The 17,502-nt window shown below is 59.4% G+C and overlaps 1 protein-coding gene across 4 annotated transcripts in view; it reads left to right on the forward strand.

Annotated features, from left to right (window-relative positions):
• Positions 1 to 17,502, forward strand: part of UBE2O (ubiquitin conjugating enzyme E2 O) — a 48,901-nt gene that overhangs the window by 27,383 nt on the left and 4,016 nt on the right. For 3 of the 4 annotated variants that reach the window (XM_020915636.2, XM_020915638.2, XM_020915642.2), the window contains exons 2-14: positions 9,192 to 9,251; positions 9,355 to 9,465; positions 11,464 to 11,561; positions 12,070 to 12,133; positions 12,750 to 12,893; positions 13,112 to 13,221; positions 13,374 to 13,524; positions 13,728 to 14,200; positions 14,532 to 14,686; positions 14,916 to 15,028; positions 15,122 to 15,250; positions 15,783 to 15,872; positions 16,654 to 17,350. In XM_020915636.2, the coding sequence (XP_020771295.1) occupies positions 9,192 to 9,251; positions 9,355 to 9,465; positions 11,464 to 11,561; positions 12,070 to 12,133; positions 12,750 to 12,893; positions 13,112 to 13,221; positions 13,374 to 13,524; positions 13,728 to 14,200; positions 14,532 to 14,686; positions 14,916 to 15,028; positions 15,122 to 15,250; positions 15,783 to 15,872; positions 16,654 to 17,350 (2,395 nt within the window). The remainder of the gene's footprint in view (positions 1 to 9,191; positions 9,252 to 9,354; positions 9,466 to 11,463; positions 11,562 to 12,069; positions 12,134 to 12,749; positions 12,894 to 13,111; positions 13,222 to 13,373; positions 13,525 to 13,727; positions 14,201 to 14,531; positions 14,687 to 14,915; positions 15,029 to 15,121; positions 15,251 to 15,782; positions 15,873 to 16,653; positions 17,351 to 17,502) is intronic. The other variant, XM_020915643.2, reaches the window with a different exon arrangement.

Here is a 17,502-nt window from a genome sequence, read left to right on the forward strand (position 1 = left end):
AAAGAGCTCCCTGATACTGAAATCCTTTCAGTTTATACCAGACCTTTTTAGAAACGCCCTCTAAATCAAAATGCAGCTGTATGTTAATTTTTGCCTCTCGTTTCTGTCTTCATAGGTGTAAATTCCATATATTTGTTGCCTCCAGCTGAGGTCTTGAGTTCCTGGGGAGGACCCTTCAGGGGTGCGGTCCAGGCTCTGCCCTGGCTGAGGGGACGAGCTCTGGAGCCGGAAGGGGCTGCCTGTCCCGGGGGACGCCCGGGGAGGTGACGGGCCTTACTCAGCCTCGCAGCCGGGGTGTGGCTGTGCCCTGGCCTCCCTGGCTCTCGGCGTGGGCAGCCGTGACCTTGCCTCCCTGTGCCAACGGGGCTGGAGGGACACTTCTCCCCGCCCCAGGAAGTCTGTTTTTTTTTGAGGTCAGTCAGGGTTTTAGGACTTAAAAAGCAAACCAGGAGGTTGATAGCAGCCCCCAGGAGCCATTCAGTCTCTGCCAGGGTCATCAGGCCAGTTGGTGCCTGAGTGACGCCCAGTGCCCTAGGGTGGGTATCCCTTCCACGCCTTGAAATAGTGACAGCAGGTGTCTGAGGCACACGCAGAGGTTGGTGTGCAGCCCAGGAGGCTGTGCTTCCTCCACATGGGGTCCCTGACACTTGAGGGTGGGCTTGGCCTGCCCCACTGGACTCAGACACAGGCCCTTTCAGCTGTTTCTCCTCCTCTCTTGCTGCCTTTAAAATGCCAGTCAGAAGAGCCAGGATTTGGGGCTGTGTATCAAAATCGCTTTAGGAGCCTTTTCCGAATGCCTGCTTTCAGATTACCATCCGGGGGATGGACCGGGTAGGGAGCCTGTGCTGGGCCCCTCCTTCCACCCCCAGGCCCCTCTGTTGAGCCGCTGTTACGTGAGGACAAGGTGACATGCCCCTGGGTCACCCGGAGACCTTGTTAACCAGTGGACTCTAAGGTGGCCAGGCTGGCGGGGGCCTCCGAGCCTGCATTTCCAGTGAGATCCAGGAAGATGCCTCAGGGGCCACGAGGAGGGCCACGCCCGCCAAATGAGGAAGGAGATAGCAGATCCAGGCCCCTCACCTCTCTGAGCCACCAGCTGCTCTGTGGGGTGAGAGAGACCACTGCAGTACCTCTGACGTCTACACGTGGGGCTTGTCCCCACAGTGTGAGCTCCGTGAAGGTCTGCCCACAGGGTTCCCAGCCTGGGTCATCGTGCTGCGACCTAAGCTGACATCAGACACGTGGGGGTGAGGGAGGGGTCTGGAGAGTGGCGCTGAGGCCTCGCTGGGCCTGCTCTCTGCCTCCTCAGGGATGCCCAGCAGTCCAGCCATGAGGACAGGCCTGAAACCATGCTGTTGACTTCTTTACCTCTTGAGGAGGGAGTTCTTTTCACTCGGAAGCTTCCCATCTCATACCCTCCTTCCGAATCCAGGAGTCCTGGGCTCTTTTGTCCTTTTTGGAGCCAGGCTGGTCAGGCTGGGGCCAAGACACTGGGCGCAGTGCTGAGTTCTTGGAGGCCGGCGCTGCCCTCCCCCCGAATGCTGCAGCATCTGCAGAGACCCAACTCTGCTGCCCGGGCTTCAGCCGGTCCGCTGCCCGGCCCAGCTCTCCGGTCCTTCCCCCTCACTTAGCAGGCAGTTGGACTCGGTCCCCTTTGTCTGTCCCCTTGGGCACGCTGAGCCTTGGGCCGTCTCCACAAGCTGGCAGGCCGCAGCTGCAGTTTCCAGGCAGTGATGCAGTCATGCTGCATTGCCTGGCCCTGATTGCAGGCTTCTGGTCTGCAGTGTACATCAGAGCAAGGGGGACCCTGGGGACAGGGCCTCCACCCCAGCGGGTGAGAGAGAGAGGCCTGGCCAGCACAGCGTTCATCTGAAAGGGTGTGAGTGCGGCGCGGGCGGTGTGGGCGGTGGTAACCCTTGCCTACATCTCTGATGGACATTTCCTCTGCAGCCTGGCCCTTCCAACCTCCCCCACCTGCCCTTTGGCAACAGAAGTTTTAGTATTTTCAGATATTTTCATTTTGTCTCCCTCCAACTAAATGTAACTTCTGTAAAGCTGGGACACATACCTTCGTATTTGCACTCTTGTCTCGTTCTGAAATCTATAGAAAACACTAAAAACTATTGAATCGATTGACCTCAGTGTTTGGATTCAGCGGAGCTTCTGCCGAGTGGTTTCTGTAGCATGTGATTGACAGAATTTTCCAGCGAGGGGCAGCAGCGTTGGTCTGTTCTCCCACTGCCCAGCCGTTTCCAGCTCTTCTCCCGCAGGCACGTGAGGCCCTCTGGCCATTTGTGTTTGCCAGTGAGACCTTCGATCCTCAGGTGGGCAGCTTGCTGATGGCTGGATTTTTAGGGACCTTCAGTCACATGATGGTCAACTGCTGTGAGAACGTCATTACTCTGGCATTCACTAGGCTCACTGGCCAGTCAGGTCCCCAGATGCATTCAGAACTGAAAGCTGGCAGAGGAGCCCGGCTCCAGCCCATAGTTAGTACCGTTTCCTGCCACTCCCAGTGGGACTGTTCTGAAAGCCAGCATACTGACATTTTAAGTAAGGTCAGAAAGAGTTAAGAGTTTCCCCAGCTCCACAGTGTCTGCGTGTAAACATTTGGATCCTAGGATTTTTGATCGTTTGCTTGGTTCTGGCTCTGGACCAGCTTCTGACTAGAGGAGATGTGTCCCTCCACTTGATAGAACTGGCTGAAACCCAAGCCAGAAAGGACCCAGCCAGAGAGGATCCACAGGGCAGCTGGGTGGGGACTCGCAGGCATCTTGAAAGTGACCCACCACTGACTGCACCTTTTATGTCGCGACCCAGGACTCATGTATGTTTATGCAATTGAAAAAGATTCCTCAAGACAGTATTCACCCTTCCTGTATGTGATGAGCCCAGTGTTGGCCATGACCCACTAAATTGATTTCATAACCCACTCACCGGCCCAAACCCTCAGTTGGAAACAGTGTTGCTCAGGAATTCCCTGGCGGTCCAGTGGTTAGGACTCCCCACTTTCACTGCCAAGGGCCTGGGTGGGGAATGGGGATCGCACAGGCGAAGCTGCATGGCAAAAAGAAAAAAAAATCTCTGCGGTAGGGAGCATCCATTCCCAAGGCTTTTTCATAATTGTGCACCGGGGGGTAAACCTGCCAGTCTGCCAGCTCAGCTTCTCTGGCCTCCAGATTGCATTCGTGTTGGAAGGAGGGAGTCTGTATCCCTGGGCCTGCCCTTCTCCTTTCCCCACCCATCTCTGCACCACATCCTTTTACACCCTTAAAAGAGTGTGTACATTCCTTGTTTCACATTTTGTAATCTTAGCAAGCCTTGACTCCGTAGGAACACTAAAAAGAGTTTCACTTACCTCAGTCCTAGGTTTTAGCAAAGTTCCTGCTGAATAGTTTCCTCCAGTCTCACCCCCCAACTGAGCTGGGCTGGCCGGCGTGCCCCCGCCCCCGTCTCACTCTGCAGCGCACAGGGCGGCCTCCGCAGTGAGCCCAGGTTCTCAGCCAAGTGGACCCAAGGGCAGCAGGACTGGGACTTGCTGCAGCCTCTGCGACCTCGACTGAGAGAGTGAGGGGGGCTGGTTAGGGGACCCGAAGTCCCCCCACCTCACCCCGCAGTGACCACTGTGCTGGCTCGAGGGGCAGGAGGGATCGTGTTTCTTGGATTGTTTTTACCCCTGGGGAATAGCAGACCTTTAGAAATTTCCAGCGCTGGTCTGACCTCATCGTATTTCTTGGAGGAATCGTTCTTTGAGTCCTGGCCTAGGTAAACAGCCTCATCGCCTGAGTGTGTCTGCTGGACCTGCCACTTCCTTGCACCCCCACCCCACCCCAGGAAGGGCCTGACCCAGCCCACCAACCACAGCCCAAACTGGGGTCACAGCAGGCCCTTCCCCCCCAACACACATGCCGTCTTCCACGTCTTCCACTCACTCCCCAGGGGCTCTGTGGGGGGCTGGCAGACAGCTGGTCCTTGAGCCCCGAGTTCGAAGCCACTCCCATTATCAGTGGAGGATCTGGTGCAGCCCACATCACTAACCCCTGGAGAAGCCCGCGTGGTTCTCTTGCTCTTGCTCTGAAGGACACACGCCTCTCCTCCCCCGTGTTTTGGCCTCCAGAGTTTGACAGGACAGTGGTGGGTGGGCGGCTTCCAGCCTCAACACAGATGTTCAAACTCCTTTCAGGGCCCTTCTCTGCCTGTTGTCTGACTTCCTACTGCTTCCCCTCTCACGCTAGGGGCCCCGTTAGTGGGTGCTGGTCTTAGGGACCAGGCACGAAGGCCCCTCTTATCCCTCGGGCACGTGCTTGGCCTCCACTGAGCATGCCAGCCCGTAGGGCCACGCGGTCCTACAGGATGTGATGTTCAGATCCACTGGAAAGTAGCATCTTGTTTCAGCTTCCTTGTGTTTTCAGCCAGTCGATCAGCCTTAGATTGCCTTTTTCTCCCCTTAGAGCATTTTTATTCAGTGGTTTAGGTTCTTCCAGGTCAGCCGGGAGCAGTGTTGTGATGGAGGGTCTAGGCCCTGAGCTGCAGCACCATCAGTGCCCAGCTCCAGAGCTGCGCGCGGGTGGGCCGTGTGCGCCTTGGGCAGCCCCGGGGGCAAGGGGCGGAGTGTGGGCCTCCTGGCCTGGGCAGAGCCCCTGGGAGCCCAGAAAGGGGCAGAACGGATGTGTGCAGCCTCCCTGCCAGGTTGTCCTCCCCCCACAGGGTCCCCACTCCCTCCTGTGCCACCACATCACTTTCCAACTTGAAGCACCCCATTAGTTCTGATCTCAGGAAGCAGGGAGGGCGATCCCTTAACCACCCCCGGTGTCCACACCACCGGGCTCTCCTGCGAGCAGCCTGAGGGTGCCTCCACCTCCGCACCGATGATGCTTTGGGCTGATCATTCTCTGTCATGGGCTGTCCTGTGGTTTTTGGATGTTTAACGGCATCCCTGGCCTCCACCCACCAGGAGCCCCTTCCCCCAGCTGTGACAACCAGATGTCTCAAGATATTACACGTGTCCCCTGGGGGCACAGTTGCGCAGTTGAGAACCTCTGGGCTGCCTGCTCTGCAGCATCTTCTCTGCCCAATCACCAGGTGATTCTCCCAGCGTGCCCCACCGCAGAGACCGCAGGAGCTTCCGCCTTGCTCAGGGTGGACGCTCGGGTCCTTCCCTGGTACTTTCTCTCAGGCCCGAGACACCTGGCCTTGCCTCCTGCTCACTGTGGCTGTCACAGCCTCTGCTGGTCATTGAACACTCCAGGCACATGCCACTGGGTCTTGGGGACAGCTTTCTTGTCTGCTTGGCAAGGTCCTTCCTTTAATACACTCAGATCTCTGGTCACATGTCACCTTGGAATGGCCTTTCTTGATCACCCACTTAAAATAACTCACTCGTGCTCACCTCCCGCTTCCAGTCACTCCCGCATACATCACCCAGTAGTGCCTTGATTTTCTGTGTGGCACATGGCACCGCCTGATCTGTGTGTGTGTGTGAGTGTGCCCATGCACACACGCAAGTAACTATCTGTTCCTGTGCTTCACTGACCGGAAGCTGAGTCAGAGCAGGACCTGTCTCAGCAGTGCCTGTTCTCCTTGAAGGCTGGCTCCCCCACCTGCAAAGGTGCAAGAATGCCCCGCCCCCCACGGGGAGCAGGTATGTTGGTTGCTACTCCTGTTTCCAGAGGAGGCGATGGAAGCACAGGACGTGTGTTCTTGGATTCCACCAGGCACATCCCTCAGACACGTCCCAAAAGTGTCTAAGCACAGGGAATTAATTATTCTTACAATAACCTATAATAAATATAATGTACCAAGAAAAAAACTCACAAAAACAAATCTCTGTGCCATACACTTGAAACTAACACAGGATTGCAAACCAGCTGTTGTTGCCTTTGTTCAGTGGCCAAGTTGTATCCGACCCTTTGCAACCCCATGGACTGCAGCACGCCAGGCTTCCCTGTCCCCCACCATCTCCTGGAGTTTGCCCAGCTTCATATTCATTGAATCGGTGCTGCCGTCCAGCCATCTCATCCTGTGTCACTGTCTTCTCCTCCTGCCCCTCAGTCTTTCCAAAGTAATGCATGTTCATTTTACAAGCCACCTGTAGCCCCTCTTCACTCAGACACTGGTCATTTTGGTGTGTTGTGTTGTCTTTTTTTTTTCTGTTAAGAAACCTCTGACAGCTACAACTCTCCTCCAGAAATGTTAAACCATAGTTGACCACCTCAGAGCTTGTTCAGAATTCTAGAGCTGATGATGATAAAAAAAGATCCACCCACCTTCCACCTCAGACCCCACCCTGGTGACTTTAAAAACTACATCAGAGTGCACCCAACAGAGAATGAGACTCTGTGTGTGCCTTAGTTTCCCTCTGAACCTGGCAGTTTCCTGGGGCGGGCGGAGCGCCCCCTGGTGTCGGCCCCGTGTCTGGCACCTGTGGTCCGGGTACTGGATCTCTGGAGGGCGGGAGGAGCAGAGGGCACTGCTGAGAGAGACCAGGGGGCTTCTCCCACCCAGCGGCCGTGGTGGATGCTCGGGGGCCCTCATGACATCCGCCGTCTGAAACCGTGACAGCTGCCTGCCAAGTGCTCCAGAAATGAACAGAGCAGTTACTGCTTTTACAACAAGAACAAGGATTACTGTCTTGCAGAGTGCATGGAGCTACCAGAAATGCGTTCTGCTCCGTTCTTGTCTCTACAGCTCTGGGAAGGGAGGAGCTTTTTATGTGGTTAAGAGAATGGACTCGAGCTGGACTGCCTGAGTTCAAGTCCAGGCTGTACCACTTGGGAGCCGTGTGACCCTGCACGCATGGTTCATCAGCTCTTTGTCTCAGACTCCTCCTCTGTACGGCCAGGATGGTATACTGATTCCACAGAGTTGTGGAGCATTTCTCCGGTTAAAACACTTGAACTGCTTGAAGACCGCGTGTGCATGGAGCGTGACACACACCAGGTGTGCTGTCGCTGTGAGGAGAGGCCTCCAGAGCAGGGGTTCCTTCCAGAGCCTGTGAGATGCCGGGCGCACGTGCCCGGGGCAGGGAGAGGCGAGGAGGACCAGGGGAGGCCCGGTCCGCGCCTGGTGTGGGGGCATGCGGGCGCCCAGGAGGTAACGCTGTGGAGCAGAGGGGAGAGCCTGGCGGCTCGTCCTGCCTCCCAGGCGTCCCGTGCTCTGCTTCTGGGAGCCCCAGGGGAGGGCACACAGACAGAATCGTGGCCCCGGCGCCCCGCTCTCCTCCCTGCCATCCCTGCCGCTCCCACTCAGCACGCACTGTGTCATTGTCATTGTCCTGCTGGATTAGAAGAGTCTGGAGACCCGGCTTCATGGTGGAAGGGAGGCAGGCTCTGGCAGGAGGCCGAGTGCAGGTCGGGAGAGCCCCACCCAGGACGTGTCGGCTCCCCAGGCCCCCCACCCCCACCCCCCGGGAACTCTGTGACCCGCCTGCCCCACATCCTGTCAGTGCTTCCACAAGGGGAGGAAGGAGAAAGCCCCCCTCCCCGGCCTGACCGTGATGCCAGCTTTCACAAGCTCTGGCCTCAGCATCCCCTCCGCCCGCGGGGGCAGCGGGGCTGGGCCATGTCCCCGCCGGGACTGCACTGACTCAGGGTCTGCACCGAGCCACTCCCATCCTTTCCCCAGGGCGATCTCGGGGACTGACCCCAATGCAAGGTGGGGCTGCTGTACCTCACAGCCAGACGCAGGATCGCCTCCTGCCCCTCACTCACAGCCCCTCTCCCAGAAGGCTTCCCCTCGCTGCAACTCCTGGTTTCCATGGCAACTTGGAAAGACCTGTAGTTGTGGTCTTTTGAAGTCTAAAATGGGAGCAGAGGTTTGAGATGGAGCGGGACAGCACTGAAAATACCATGTCCTACCCGGGGATTTGGACCCAGAGGGTTAGAGGACGGGATTGCTTGAATTAGAAAAACGGGTACCGTCATTCCAGTACTTTCTTGGCAGAGTTCCACGTGGCCCCTCGAAGCCTGCTGGGGTCTCGGATCCTGAGCTTGGGGTCGTCAGCCTGCACCTGGGGGCAGCGGAGGTGGGTGGAGTGATCTCAATGGGCCTCGACTGCGTGCTTCCTATGAGCCAGGCGCCCAGTGGCCGTCTGCTTTCACCGCCTTGTGAATCTTCTGAGCCCCGGGGGCTGCAGTGCCGTCTCCTCTCGGGTGAAGGTCTGCTGTGCCTAACCCGGGGCTCCCTCCTTGTGGGAGCATCTCGGTCGCCTGTCGGTGGCGGGCCCGTTGCTCCTGCTTTCCTTCTTTCATAAGTCACATTGCATGGATGCTGGGGTTTCGGTGACCTTGAGCCTGTCTCCCTTTTCAGTACCTCAGGCCGCCTCATGGCGGTCGCCTTTCCAGGCCCCCAGTTCTGCGGTGGCGAGAGTGACCCCGAGGGGTTCTTCAGCTGGGTGTCTGTGGGAATGGCTCCTCCCCGCTTCTCGTTTGGGGTCTTGGAGGTTCTGAGCTAGGGAGGTGGTCAGTCCCAGAGGGCCCCCCCTTCCCCAGGACACAGTGAAGAACCCCAGAGGAGCCGCCCCAGGCTTGGCGGGCCAGTGCAGAAGGTGGGCTGGCTCAGTGGAGAAGCGTCAGGCTGTTGTGGGGATCCTTGGCGGGGGTGGGGGACAGTCATGCAGGGGAGGGGTCAGCACTTGCTGTGGAGCCGGCTGGGCTCCAGAAGCCGCCATCCTGAGTTACTCAGCAGCCTGCAGTCCTCCGCAGGGCCGTCGATAGGAGCAGGCTGTAGCTGGCCGGGCAGGATAGCCCAGATTAGCAGGTGGTGTGGCTGATAGCTGCCTCGGGGTGCTCCCGGGCCCTGCATCACGCTCCTCCTCCAGCCCACCCTCCCCAGCACCCAGCAGCAGGGGCGCGGGGCAGGCAGAGGTGGAGAGAGGACTCCACTCACAGCAGAATGTTTTACTCTGGTTTAAGTGAGGCTTTCCGTGGTCTATCGCTTAGCCACCCTTTCCAGTGTGATCAGTTCCCTCCGGTGAGCCTGACAGTCGCCTTGGACCGGGGAGGCCGCTCCTGGTCTGTCCCTGATCGGAGTGCGGCCCTGTCCCCCGACCCGGGTGCCGGGGAGGGGCGCGTGGGACTTGGGGTTTTGCACTTGGCTGCACGTAGTGAAGCGTTGCTGTACTGCGGAGCTGAGAGGAGACCGTACCCCATGTGACTGGACGCCGAGCTCTGTCTCTCTGCTCTCTGTTCCAGCTGAAGCTCGAGGACCGCTCCGTGGTGCCCCGCGATGTGGTCCGGCACATGCGCTCCACTGTGAGTCCCTGTCCCACCGGCGGGCGTGGCCTGGGGCAGCTCGGGGCGGGTCTGGGGGGCCCCCAGGGCGCCTGCGCGGGCCTGGATGCCTTCTCGCCCGCAGGACAGCCAGTGCGGCACCGTGATCGACGTGAACATCGACTGCGCCGTCAAGCTCATCGGCACCAACTGCATCGTCTACCCTGTCAACAGCAAGGACCTGCAGCACATCTGGGTGAGCCTCCCGCCGACCTCCCGTCGCAGGGCTCTGCTTTCCTCCAGGCCGAGCGGCCAAGCCCAGGGCTCGGCCTCTCCTTGCGGCCTGATGGTGCTTCTGACTTGAGGTCAGGTGGTGCTTTATGTCTCCAGCAGACATGGCTGGTTTCCTTTCTCTTCTAAGACTTTTTGTCGTTTTTGAAACAAATTTTTTTTTCCGATAGTTTATTTATGTTTTTAAGATTCCAAACTTACTGCAGGTTGTAGGTACCAGTGTCTCCTGCAGCGTCGGGATTCCTCAGCTGGTGACGTGGCGCCGCGTCAGCACCTGCGCGTGTCTGTCCTCCCTCTTGCCCACCCCTCTCTCCCTCCCTCTCTTTTTTCCTCTTTTCTGAAACTTTGTTTTTAACCTTTTTTTTGGCCACACCATGCAGCATGTGGGATCTTAGTTCCCTGACCAGGGATTGATCCCGTGCCTGCTACATTGGCTGTGTGTTAACAACTGGATGGCCAGGGAAGTCCCCGCTTTTCTGAAACATCTGAAAGCAAGCTACAAATATGATGCTGTATGCCCCCTAAGTGCTAAGTGTGTATTTTCCCAAAACAGAAACACTCTCCTATTTAACCACCATTCAAACCCCCAGATTAGGACCTTAACCCATTACTGTCCATCCACAGACCCCACTCAGTTGTCCCAACAATCTCTGTTTTCCCCTGCTGACCTGGACTCCATCAGGAGCACACATTCAGTCGTCAGCTCTTTGATCTCCCCCAGGCTGGAGCGGTTCCCAGTCCTGCTTTGTCTCCCTGTCCCGGGTGACCCTGAGCATGGGGCCATCTACAGTGCCCATGACAGCCTCGGGCCCCGTGCTTTTGGCAGAACTGCCCCAGAAGTACTGCTCAGCTCTTCCCTGGCCCGGAGCATGCCTCGGCCGCAGTGTGGGGATGTTCTCTTTGCTCCCCAGTCGTGTTGAGCTCTGCTGAGCCGCCTCCCAACAAAGTCAGAATTCACCCCTTGGCCAGCGATCATATTGGTTTTGTGGGGAGATATTCCGGGATTGTGTCAATAAACTGGTGCTTCTCAACCCCCATCCACCAGCCTTAGCCTCCATTAAGAATTCCCACCTGACCCAGCCAGCGTTCTGATGGCTGCTAAATGCTGATTTCGCGACACCATCACTGCCTGGCTTTGTTATGAGTTTGGCATTCTACCATATGGAAGAGCTGTACTTTCTGTCCCATTTATTTCTGCATTTTTTGCATCAGATGCAGAGACTCCTGTTTTATTCATTGGTTGTAATCCATTACTTGTTTTGTTGCTTCAGTGATCCCACCCAGATTTGGCCAGTAGGAACCCCTTCAAGCTGGCACCTGTGCTCTTTCAACATGTCTCCACCATTTTTTTTTAAAACACTTCCTTACTTTCCATATCGTATTATTTCTGATCCAGCCTAGAATCAGCCGTTTGTTCCGAGAGCCCTAGTTTCTTTCAGAAGCCACGGTCTGGGTGCAAGCTGGGTGTGCTAATTGCTCCTGGGCCCCACTCAGGGCAGCACTAGGGAATCCACGTATGTGTATGTAGGTGGGTACGCGCACACGTCTAAATATGCCTGTGCCCATCCTGTGTACGTATTGAGATGTGTGAGTTCATCTTGACCCCTCTGACCCCAGTCCAGCTCCTCTCTCTTCCCCTGCCTGTGTTAGTGATTGCTATCCCCAGTAGGGAGAGACTTGGCTCTTGATGTCCTCCATATAGTTATCTGTTTATTTAAATCACTTTACTGTGTAACCTCCCACCCCAGCCCACTCCCACTCACTGTCCTGTGTCCTCGGAAGGCTGTCCAGCCTCTGCCGCTGTGGGGGCGAGCTGCTGGGGACTCTTGGGGGACACTTGCTGCAAAGTTACTAGGTCTGACCCATGCGGAGCCTTCCTGCCCTGTCTGTGGGGCCAAGAGGAACGGGGGTCCCGGACACCAGAGTCCTCCACCGTCTCACCACCTGTCTTCCTGGTCTGCAGCCCTTCATGTACGGGGACTACATCGCCTACGACTGCTGGCTGGGCAAGGTCTACGACCTGAAGAACCAGATCATCCTGAAACTGTCCAACGGCGCCAGGTACGGTCTCCCCACCACGCAGGAGCCCTCACGGGGCGGGGGCAGCCGGGCAAGGGGCCAGGGGTGTGTCCTAGGTCCCGCGAGGGCCGTGCCAGGGGCTGTGGGCCTCGAGTCTCAGGGCCCGACCCCGGGCTGGTCTCCTTGTCAGCCTGGCCGGATTCTCCGGCTCAGTTCCCGGTCTTCCCTCTACTCTGGCTTGGGGAGACCCTCATCGTCACGTAGGACCCGCAGGAGGGGCTGATGTTCTCCTTTAGGCACGTTAATGGGGTGAACGCTGAGATCTGCTGACTGGGTCCTATTTGTTTGAGAGAGTTCCTTATTCCAGCGCAGGGACTGAGGTGTGGGCGGAGGGTAAATTTCCCATTTTAAGGTCGGTGGAGGCACTGACGCCTCCGGATAAGTCCTGTAGACTCACTGACCAGCTCCTTACGGGGTCCTGGCCGCCTCGCCTGCCCTGAGACCCAGGCACCGGGTCCAGTGCCCACCAAACCCCCGCCCCCTCTTGTAGGTGCTCCATGAACACAGAGGACGGCGCCAAGCTCTACGACGTCTGCCCGCACGTCAGCGACTCTGTACGTTGGCTCCACCCCAGGAGCCTGGGGGTCGGTGGGGGCACACCTCCTGTTCCTCAGCCCTGGGCTCTGCCAGAGCGGGGCTCGGGCTTCTCGGCAGAGAGCCGGGGGCTGGCCCCGGACCGACTGCCATGCCTCGGCCAGGGCTTTCCTGGAAGGAGGGGTTGTGTATCAGAAGGTGTAAAAGCTTGGATGTTTGCAGGAAGCCGTAGAACTTCCTTTGCATTTTGTTAACTTTTTATTTCATCCTTTTAAAATCTCCCTTTTTCTTGGAGTGGACATTTTAGAGCAGTGGTACATGACAGTTTAAGTAATACTAGGAGAGTGTGTGTGATCAAGCAGGTGTGGGGACCCCCGCCCTTAGAGCTTTGTCCCCCCAGACCAGCAGCATTGTTGTGGCCCGAGGGCGTGTTAGAATGGGTCAGCCTTGCCTTTTAATGAGTAAGGCCCCTGGTGGTCTGTGTGCCTCTGAGGTCTGAGAGGTGCTGCTCTGCAGTCTGAGGAGGTGTGGAGCACAGAGGCCCGGGGTGGACAGGGGGTGCGGGTGTGGACAGGGCCCCCCCACCCCGAGGAGGCCGCACTCACAGGGACCCCCCTCCGGCCCCCAACCCTGCAGGGTCTCTTCTTCGATGATTCCTATGGCTTCTACCCGGGCCAGGTGCTCATTGGCCCTGCCAAGATCTTCTCCAGTGTCCAGTGGCTGTCAGGCGTCAAGCCGGTGCTCAGCGCCAAGAGCAAGTTCCGTGTGGTGGTCGAAGAGGTAGGGAGAAGGCGGGGCGGGGAGTGAGGACGGGGGAGTCCGGGCTGAACGAAGTGGGGGGTGGCCAGTGGCAGGTCCGCTGGGCCCTTCTGGAGGGGAGGAGGCCTCCGTGACCTCTGGGAGGGTCTGAACTACAGTGAACTGCTCTGGAGAAGAGCTGCAGAAAGCGAGGGGCGTTAGAGTCAGCTGACTGGGGCCCTGCCCGCCCCCCTTCCCAGGTGCAGGTTGTAGAGCTGAAGGTCACCTGGATTACCAAGAGCTTCTGTCCAGGGGGCACGGACAGCGTCAGCCCCCCGCCCTCTGTCATCACCCAGGAAAACCTAGGCAGGTGAGCGGCCCCAGCTCGCCCCCTGCCCCAGCACCCTCAGGGGTGGTCCCCAAGCAAGTCTCTGGGCCAGCGTCACAGATGCCAAGGGGAGGGGTTGCCAAGGACCCCCTCACCCAGCGCCTGCCTCTCCCATCTCCCCTGTCCTCTCCCAGGGTGAAGCGTCTCGGATGCTTTGACCATGCTCAGCGGCAGCTTGGGGAGCGCTGTCTGTATGTCTTCCCAGCCAAGGTAGAGCCGGCCAAGATTGCCTGTGAATGTCCAGAAAAACACTGCGCCCAGGGGGAGGGCTCTATGGCCAAGAAGGTATGTCCTCGGGGTTGGGGCTTGGCGGGCGTTGGAGGAACTGGCCTTGAGCCATTTCCACAGCAGGAAGGTCTGTGCTTTAGGCCTTGGGGGGCAGCCCTGACCACCCTTGCAGGCCAGTTAGGTGTGAACAGACGTCACCCCTCAACTGAGCTGTCCAGGGTCAGCTCTCCATGGCGCCCGCCCTCCCGCTCTGCCGGCAGGTGAAGCGCCTCCTGAAGAAGCAGCTTGTGAGGATCACGTCTTGCTCCCCGGACGTCCAGTGCTCCAGGGACCATTCCGTGGAGGATGCAGGCAAGAAGGGGGCGGCCAAAGCCAAGAGCGAAACAGGCTCCGCCAGCCCCGAGGAGACGCCCGATGGGTCCTCCAGCCCAGTGGAGATGCAGGACGAGGGCCCAGAGGAGGCCCACGAGGCAGGCGAGCAGCTGCCCCCCTTCCTGCTGAAGGAGGGCGGGGACGACAGGCTGCACTCAGCCGAGCAGGACGCTGACGACGAGGCTGCAGACGACACAGACGACACCAGCTCGGTGACCTCCTCCGCCAGCTCCACCACCTCCTCCCAGAGCGGCAGCGGCACGAGTCGCAAGAAGAGCATCCCCTTGTCAATCAAGAACTTAAAGCGGAAACACAAGAGGAAGAAGAATAAAATCACACGCGACTTCAAGCCAGGGGACAGGTAGACTCAGGGGCACCCTCTTTCTCAGCTGGGTGCCCATCCCGAGACCATTTCCTGGCACCCGCATGCACACGGGCTCACACGTGGTCTGCAAGCCCTGTGCAGGCTCGGGTGCCGGGGTCGGCCAGGTGGGATGGAAGGATCTGAGAACGGGAAAGGGCGAGACCAGGGTGGAGGGATTCTCCTGGAGGAGGCGCTGGGCATGGAGACTGCAGGGGAGCAACTCTGTCTCCTCCCTCCTGCCTGAGGCCGAGCTCCAAGTTACCAAGCCCACAGGGAGGGCGGGTGGGGAGGGAGCGTCCCTGGCCTTTGCTCACAGGCCCGCCTGCAGGGTGGCCGTGGAGGTGGTGACCACGATGACCTCGGCGGACGTGATGTGGCAGGACGGCTCTGTGGAGTGCAACATCCGCTCCAACGACCTCTTCCCGGTGCACCACCTGGACAACAACGAGTTCTGCCCTGGAGACTTCGTGGTGGACAAGCGAGGTAGTGCCGGGTAGAGCTCAGGAGGAAAAGTCACAAGGTCTGGCATCAGGCCTCCCCTGGGAGGTGGCTCCCGCTTTTGTAGTCCAGGGCAGCCTTTCTGGCCTCCTCTGACCAAGCCAGGGAAGCAGTGGGTCCTGGGCCCCTATGCTGGACGTGCAGCTGGTGGGGGGGCGGTTGGTGGCCCCACCGGGGTGCCTTAGCTCACCCCTCCCCCGCGCTGGGTCCACAGTCCAGAGCTGTCCGGACCCCGCTGTCTACGGCGTGGTGCAGTCTGGGGACCACGTGGGCCGCACGTGCATGGTGAAGTGGTTCAAGCTGCGGCCTAGCGGGGATGATGTGGAGGTGAGCGGGGGCGCCCCCGTGTCTCCTTCAGGGTGGGTTGTGGTGAGGTGGACGTAGAGCTCCCCGGGCTCACGACCGCCCATCCCGCCCCAGCTGATCGGAGAGGAGGAAGACGTGAGCGTTTACGACATCGCCGATCACCCTGACTTCCGGTTCCGCACGACCGACATCGTCATCCGAATCGGGAACACTGAGGACGGAGCCCCGCACAAGGAGGACGAGGTAGGGCGTCCTGCGCTCCCGCTGCAGTACCTGTCGGTGCCGCCAGGGGGCCTGCGTGTACGCCCCGCCCCGCCCCGCCCCGCCCCGCCCCCTGTAGGGCCGCCTGCCTTCCGCACAGGGTCCTCAGAGCTGCTCCCCGGGCTCCACGGGTTATTTCTCAGGGGCGCACAGCCCCGTGCTCAGTGCCGTGAGGGTGGTGGCAGGTGCCGTAGGAGCACAGGAGAGGCCTGGGAAGGTGACTCTGAGCTGGGCCCCAGGGAACAGGTGGGGACATGGCAGTGAGGTCAGGCAGATTCTGGGCAGAGGAGGAAGGGGGACCAGAGTCCCAAGGCTGGAGCCTCATCCGGGGAGCGTCCAGAGAGACCAGGCTCAGTGGACAGCGAGTGCTGGGGGTGTTTCAGCCAGAGGGTCGTGCTCTCAGTACTCACGGTGGTCTCTGGCCGGCGCCCACATCGCTTCCATTCTCACGTCCGCGCCTCTGCCCTCACCCTTGGAGAGCTGCCCCTCTGACCCCGTCCTGTTTGCCCTGCAGCCATCGGTGGGCCAGGTAGCCCGCGTGGACGTCAGCAGCAAAGTGGAGGTGGTGTGGGCTGACAACTCAAAGACCATCATCCTGCCCCAGGTGAGACTCCTGGGAGCCCATGGCTCAGCTCCAGACTCTGGCAGCCAGGCCGAGGGTTCAGGTCTTCCTGGTGAAGGAATCTTCTCTTGGGAAGCAGGGTCTTGGGGAAAGGAAGGGCAGTGTTAGACCCAGAGCCCCAGGTGAGAGTCGTAAGAGCGGAGTGGCTGCCCACAGTGGGCCCGACCATCCTGCCCCACCCGGCGGGCTCCTGGTTGCCAGGCACGTCTAGGTTCTCATAGATCTAGCTGGATCCCTATCTCACTGCGCTGAGAATGCACAGGTTGCACCCTGTAAGAAACATCCTTCCCCCAACACTTCTAGGAAACTGTCACAGATCAGGGGGAAGGAATGAACAGGGCTTTGGCGGCTCCATTTCTGTGCCCCCTCGTTTGATCTGATGCTCACACCCCAGCTTCCCTCTCCGGTGCCAATACAGGATGGACGAGGGTGTGGCTCCCCCTTCGTCCAGGAGGCCATTCCAGGAACGGGAACAGAGTCACAGAGTCTGCCATGGTCCAGCGGGCCAAGTACACTCAGTGGCAAGGAGGCTGGAACTGGCATTTGCTGGGCCCTGGACCCATGGGCTGGGCTGGGTGGCAGGGGTGCCTCCCAGAGGCCTAGGGACCACCTAGCGCAGAGGCCCAACCACGAGGCCAGAGCAGGAAAGGGGGGAAGGGTGGCAGGGCCACTGAGGCCTCAGGGCATCCAGTCACTGTCAGCTCTGAGGCTCAGGGTCCCCCGCAGGGGGCCTCTGACCAGCCTGCGCCCCGTCTCCCCTCAGCACCTGTATAACATCGAGTCTGAGATCGAGGAGTCTGACTACGACTCGGTGGAAGGCAGCACCAGTGGGGCGTCCTCGGACGAGTGGGAAGACGACAGTGACAGCTGGGAGACGGACAATGGGCTGGTGGAGGATGAGCACCCCAAGATAGAGGAGCCCCCCATCCCCACCGCAGAGCAGCCGGCAGCCCCCGAGGAGGACAAGGGCGTGGTGATCAGCGAGGAGGCTGCCACAGCTGCCATCCAGGGGGCCGTGGCCATGGCTGCCCCCGTGGCTGGGCTGATGGAGAAGGCTGGCAAGGACGGGCCCCCGAAGAGCTTCCGGGAGCTGAAGGAGGCCATCAAGATCCTGGAGAGCCTCAAAAACATGACGGTGGAGCAGTTGCTGACAGGCTCACCCACCTCCCCCACGGCAGAGCCTGAGAAACCCACGCGGGAGAAGAAGTTCCTGGATGACATCAAGAAGCTGCAGGAGAACCTCAAGAAGACCCTGGACAATGTGGCCATCGCTGAGGAGGAGAAGATGGAGGCGGTGCCGGAGACGGAGCGCAAGGAGGAGAAGCCCGAGGGGCCGTCGCCGGTGAAGGCCGAGTGGCCCAGCGAGACCCCAGTGCTCTGCCAGCAGTGCGGCGGCAAGCCCGGCGTCACCTTCACCAGTGCCAAGGGCGAGGTCTTCTCGGTGCTGGAGTTCGCACCCTGTGAGTTCGCCCGGCCTGCACTCCAGGCCCAGGGCCAGGGCGCCGTGTCCCTGGAGTGGGCACCAGTCCCCGTGCCAGAAGAGGGCGGGTGGAGGTGTGTGTGGCTTTGCCCACCCATCTGGGGATCACGTTCAGCCACCACTGCCCCTCCG

Source organism: Odocoileus virginianus, chromosome 17 (genome assembly GCF_023699985.2).
Source record: "Odocoileus virginianus isolate 20LAN1187 ecotype Illinois chromosome 17, Ovbor_1.2, whole genome shotgun sequence".
Lineage (NCBI taxonomy): Eukaryota > Metazoa > Chordata > Mammalia > Artiodactyla > Cervidae > Odocoileus > Odocoileus virginianus.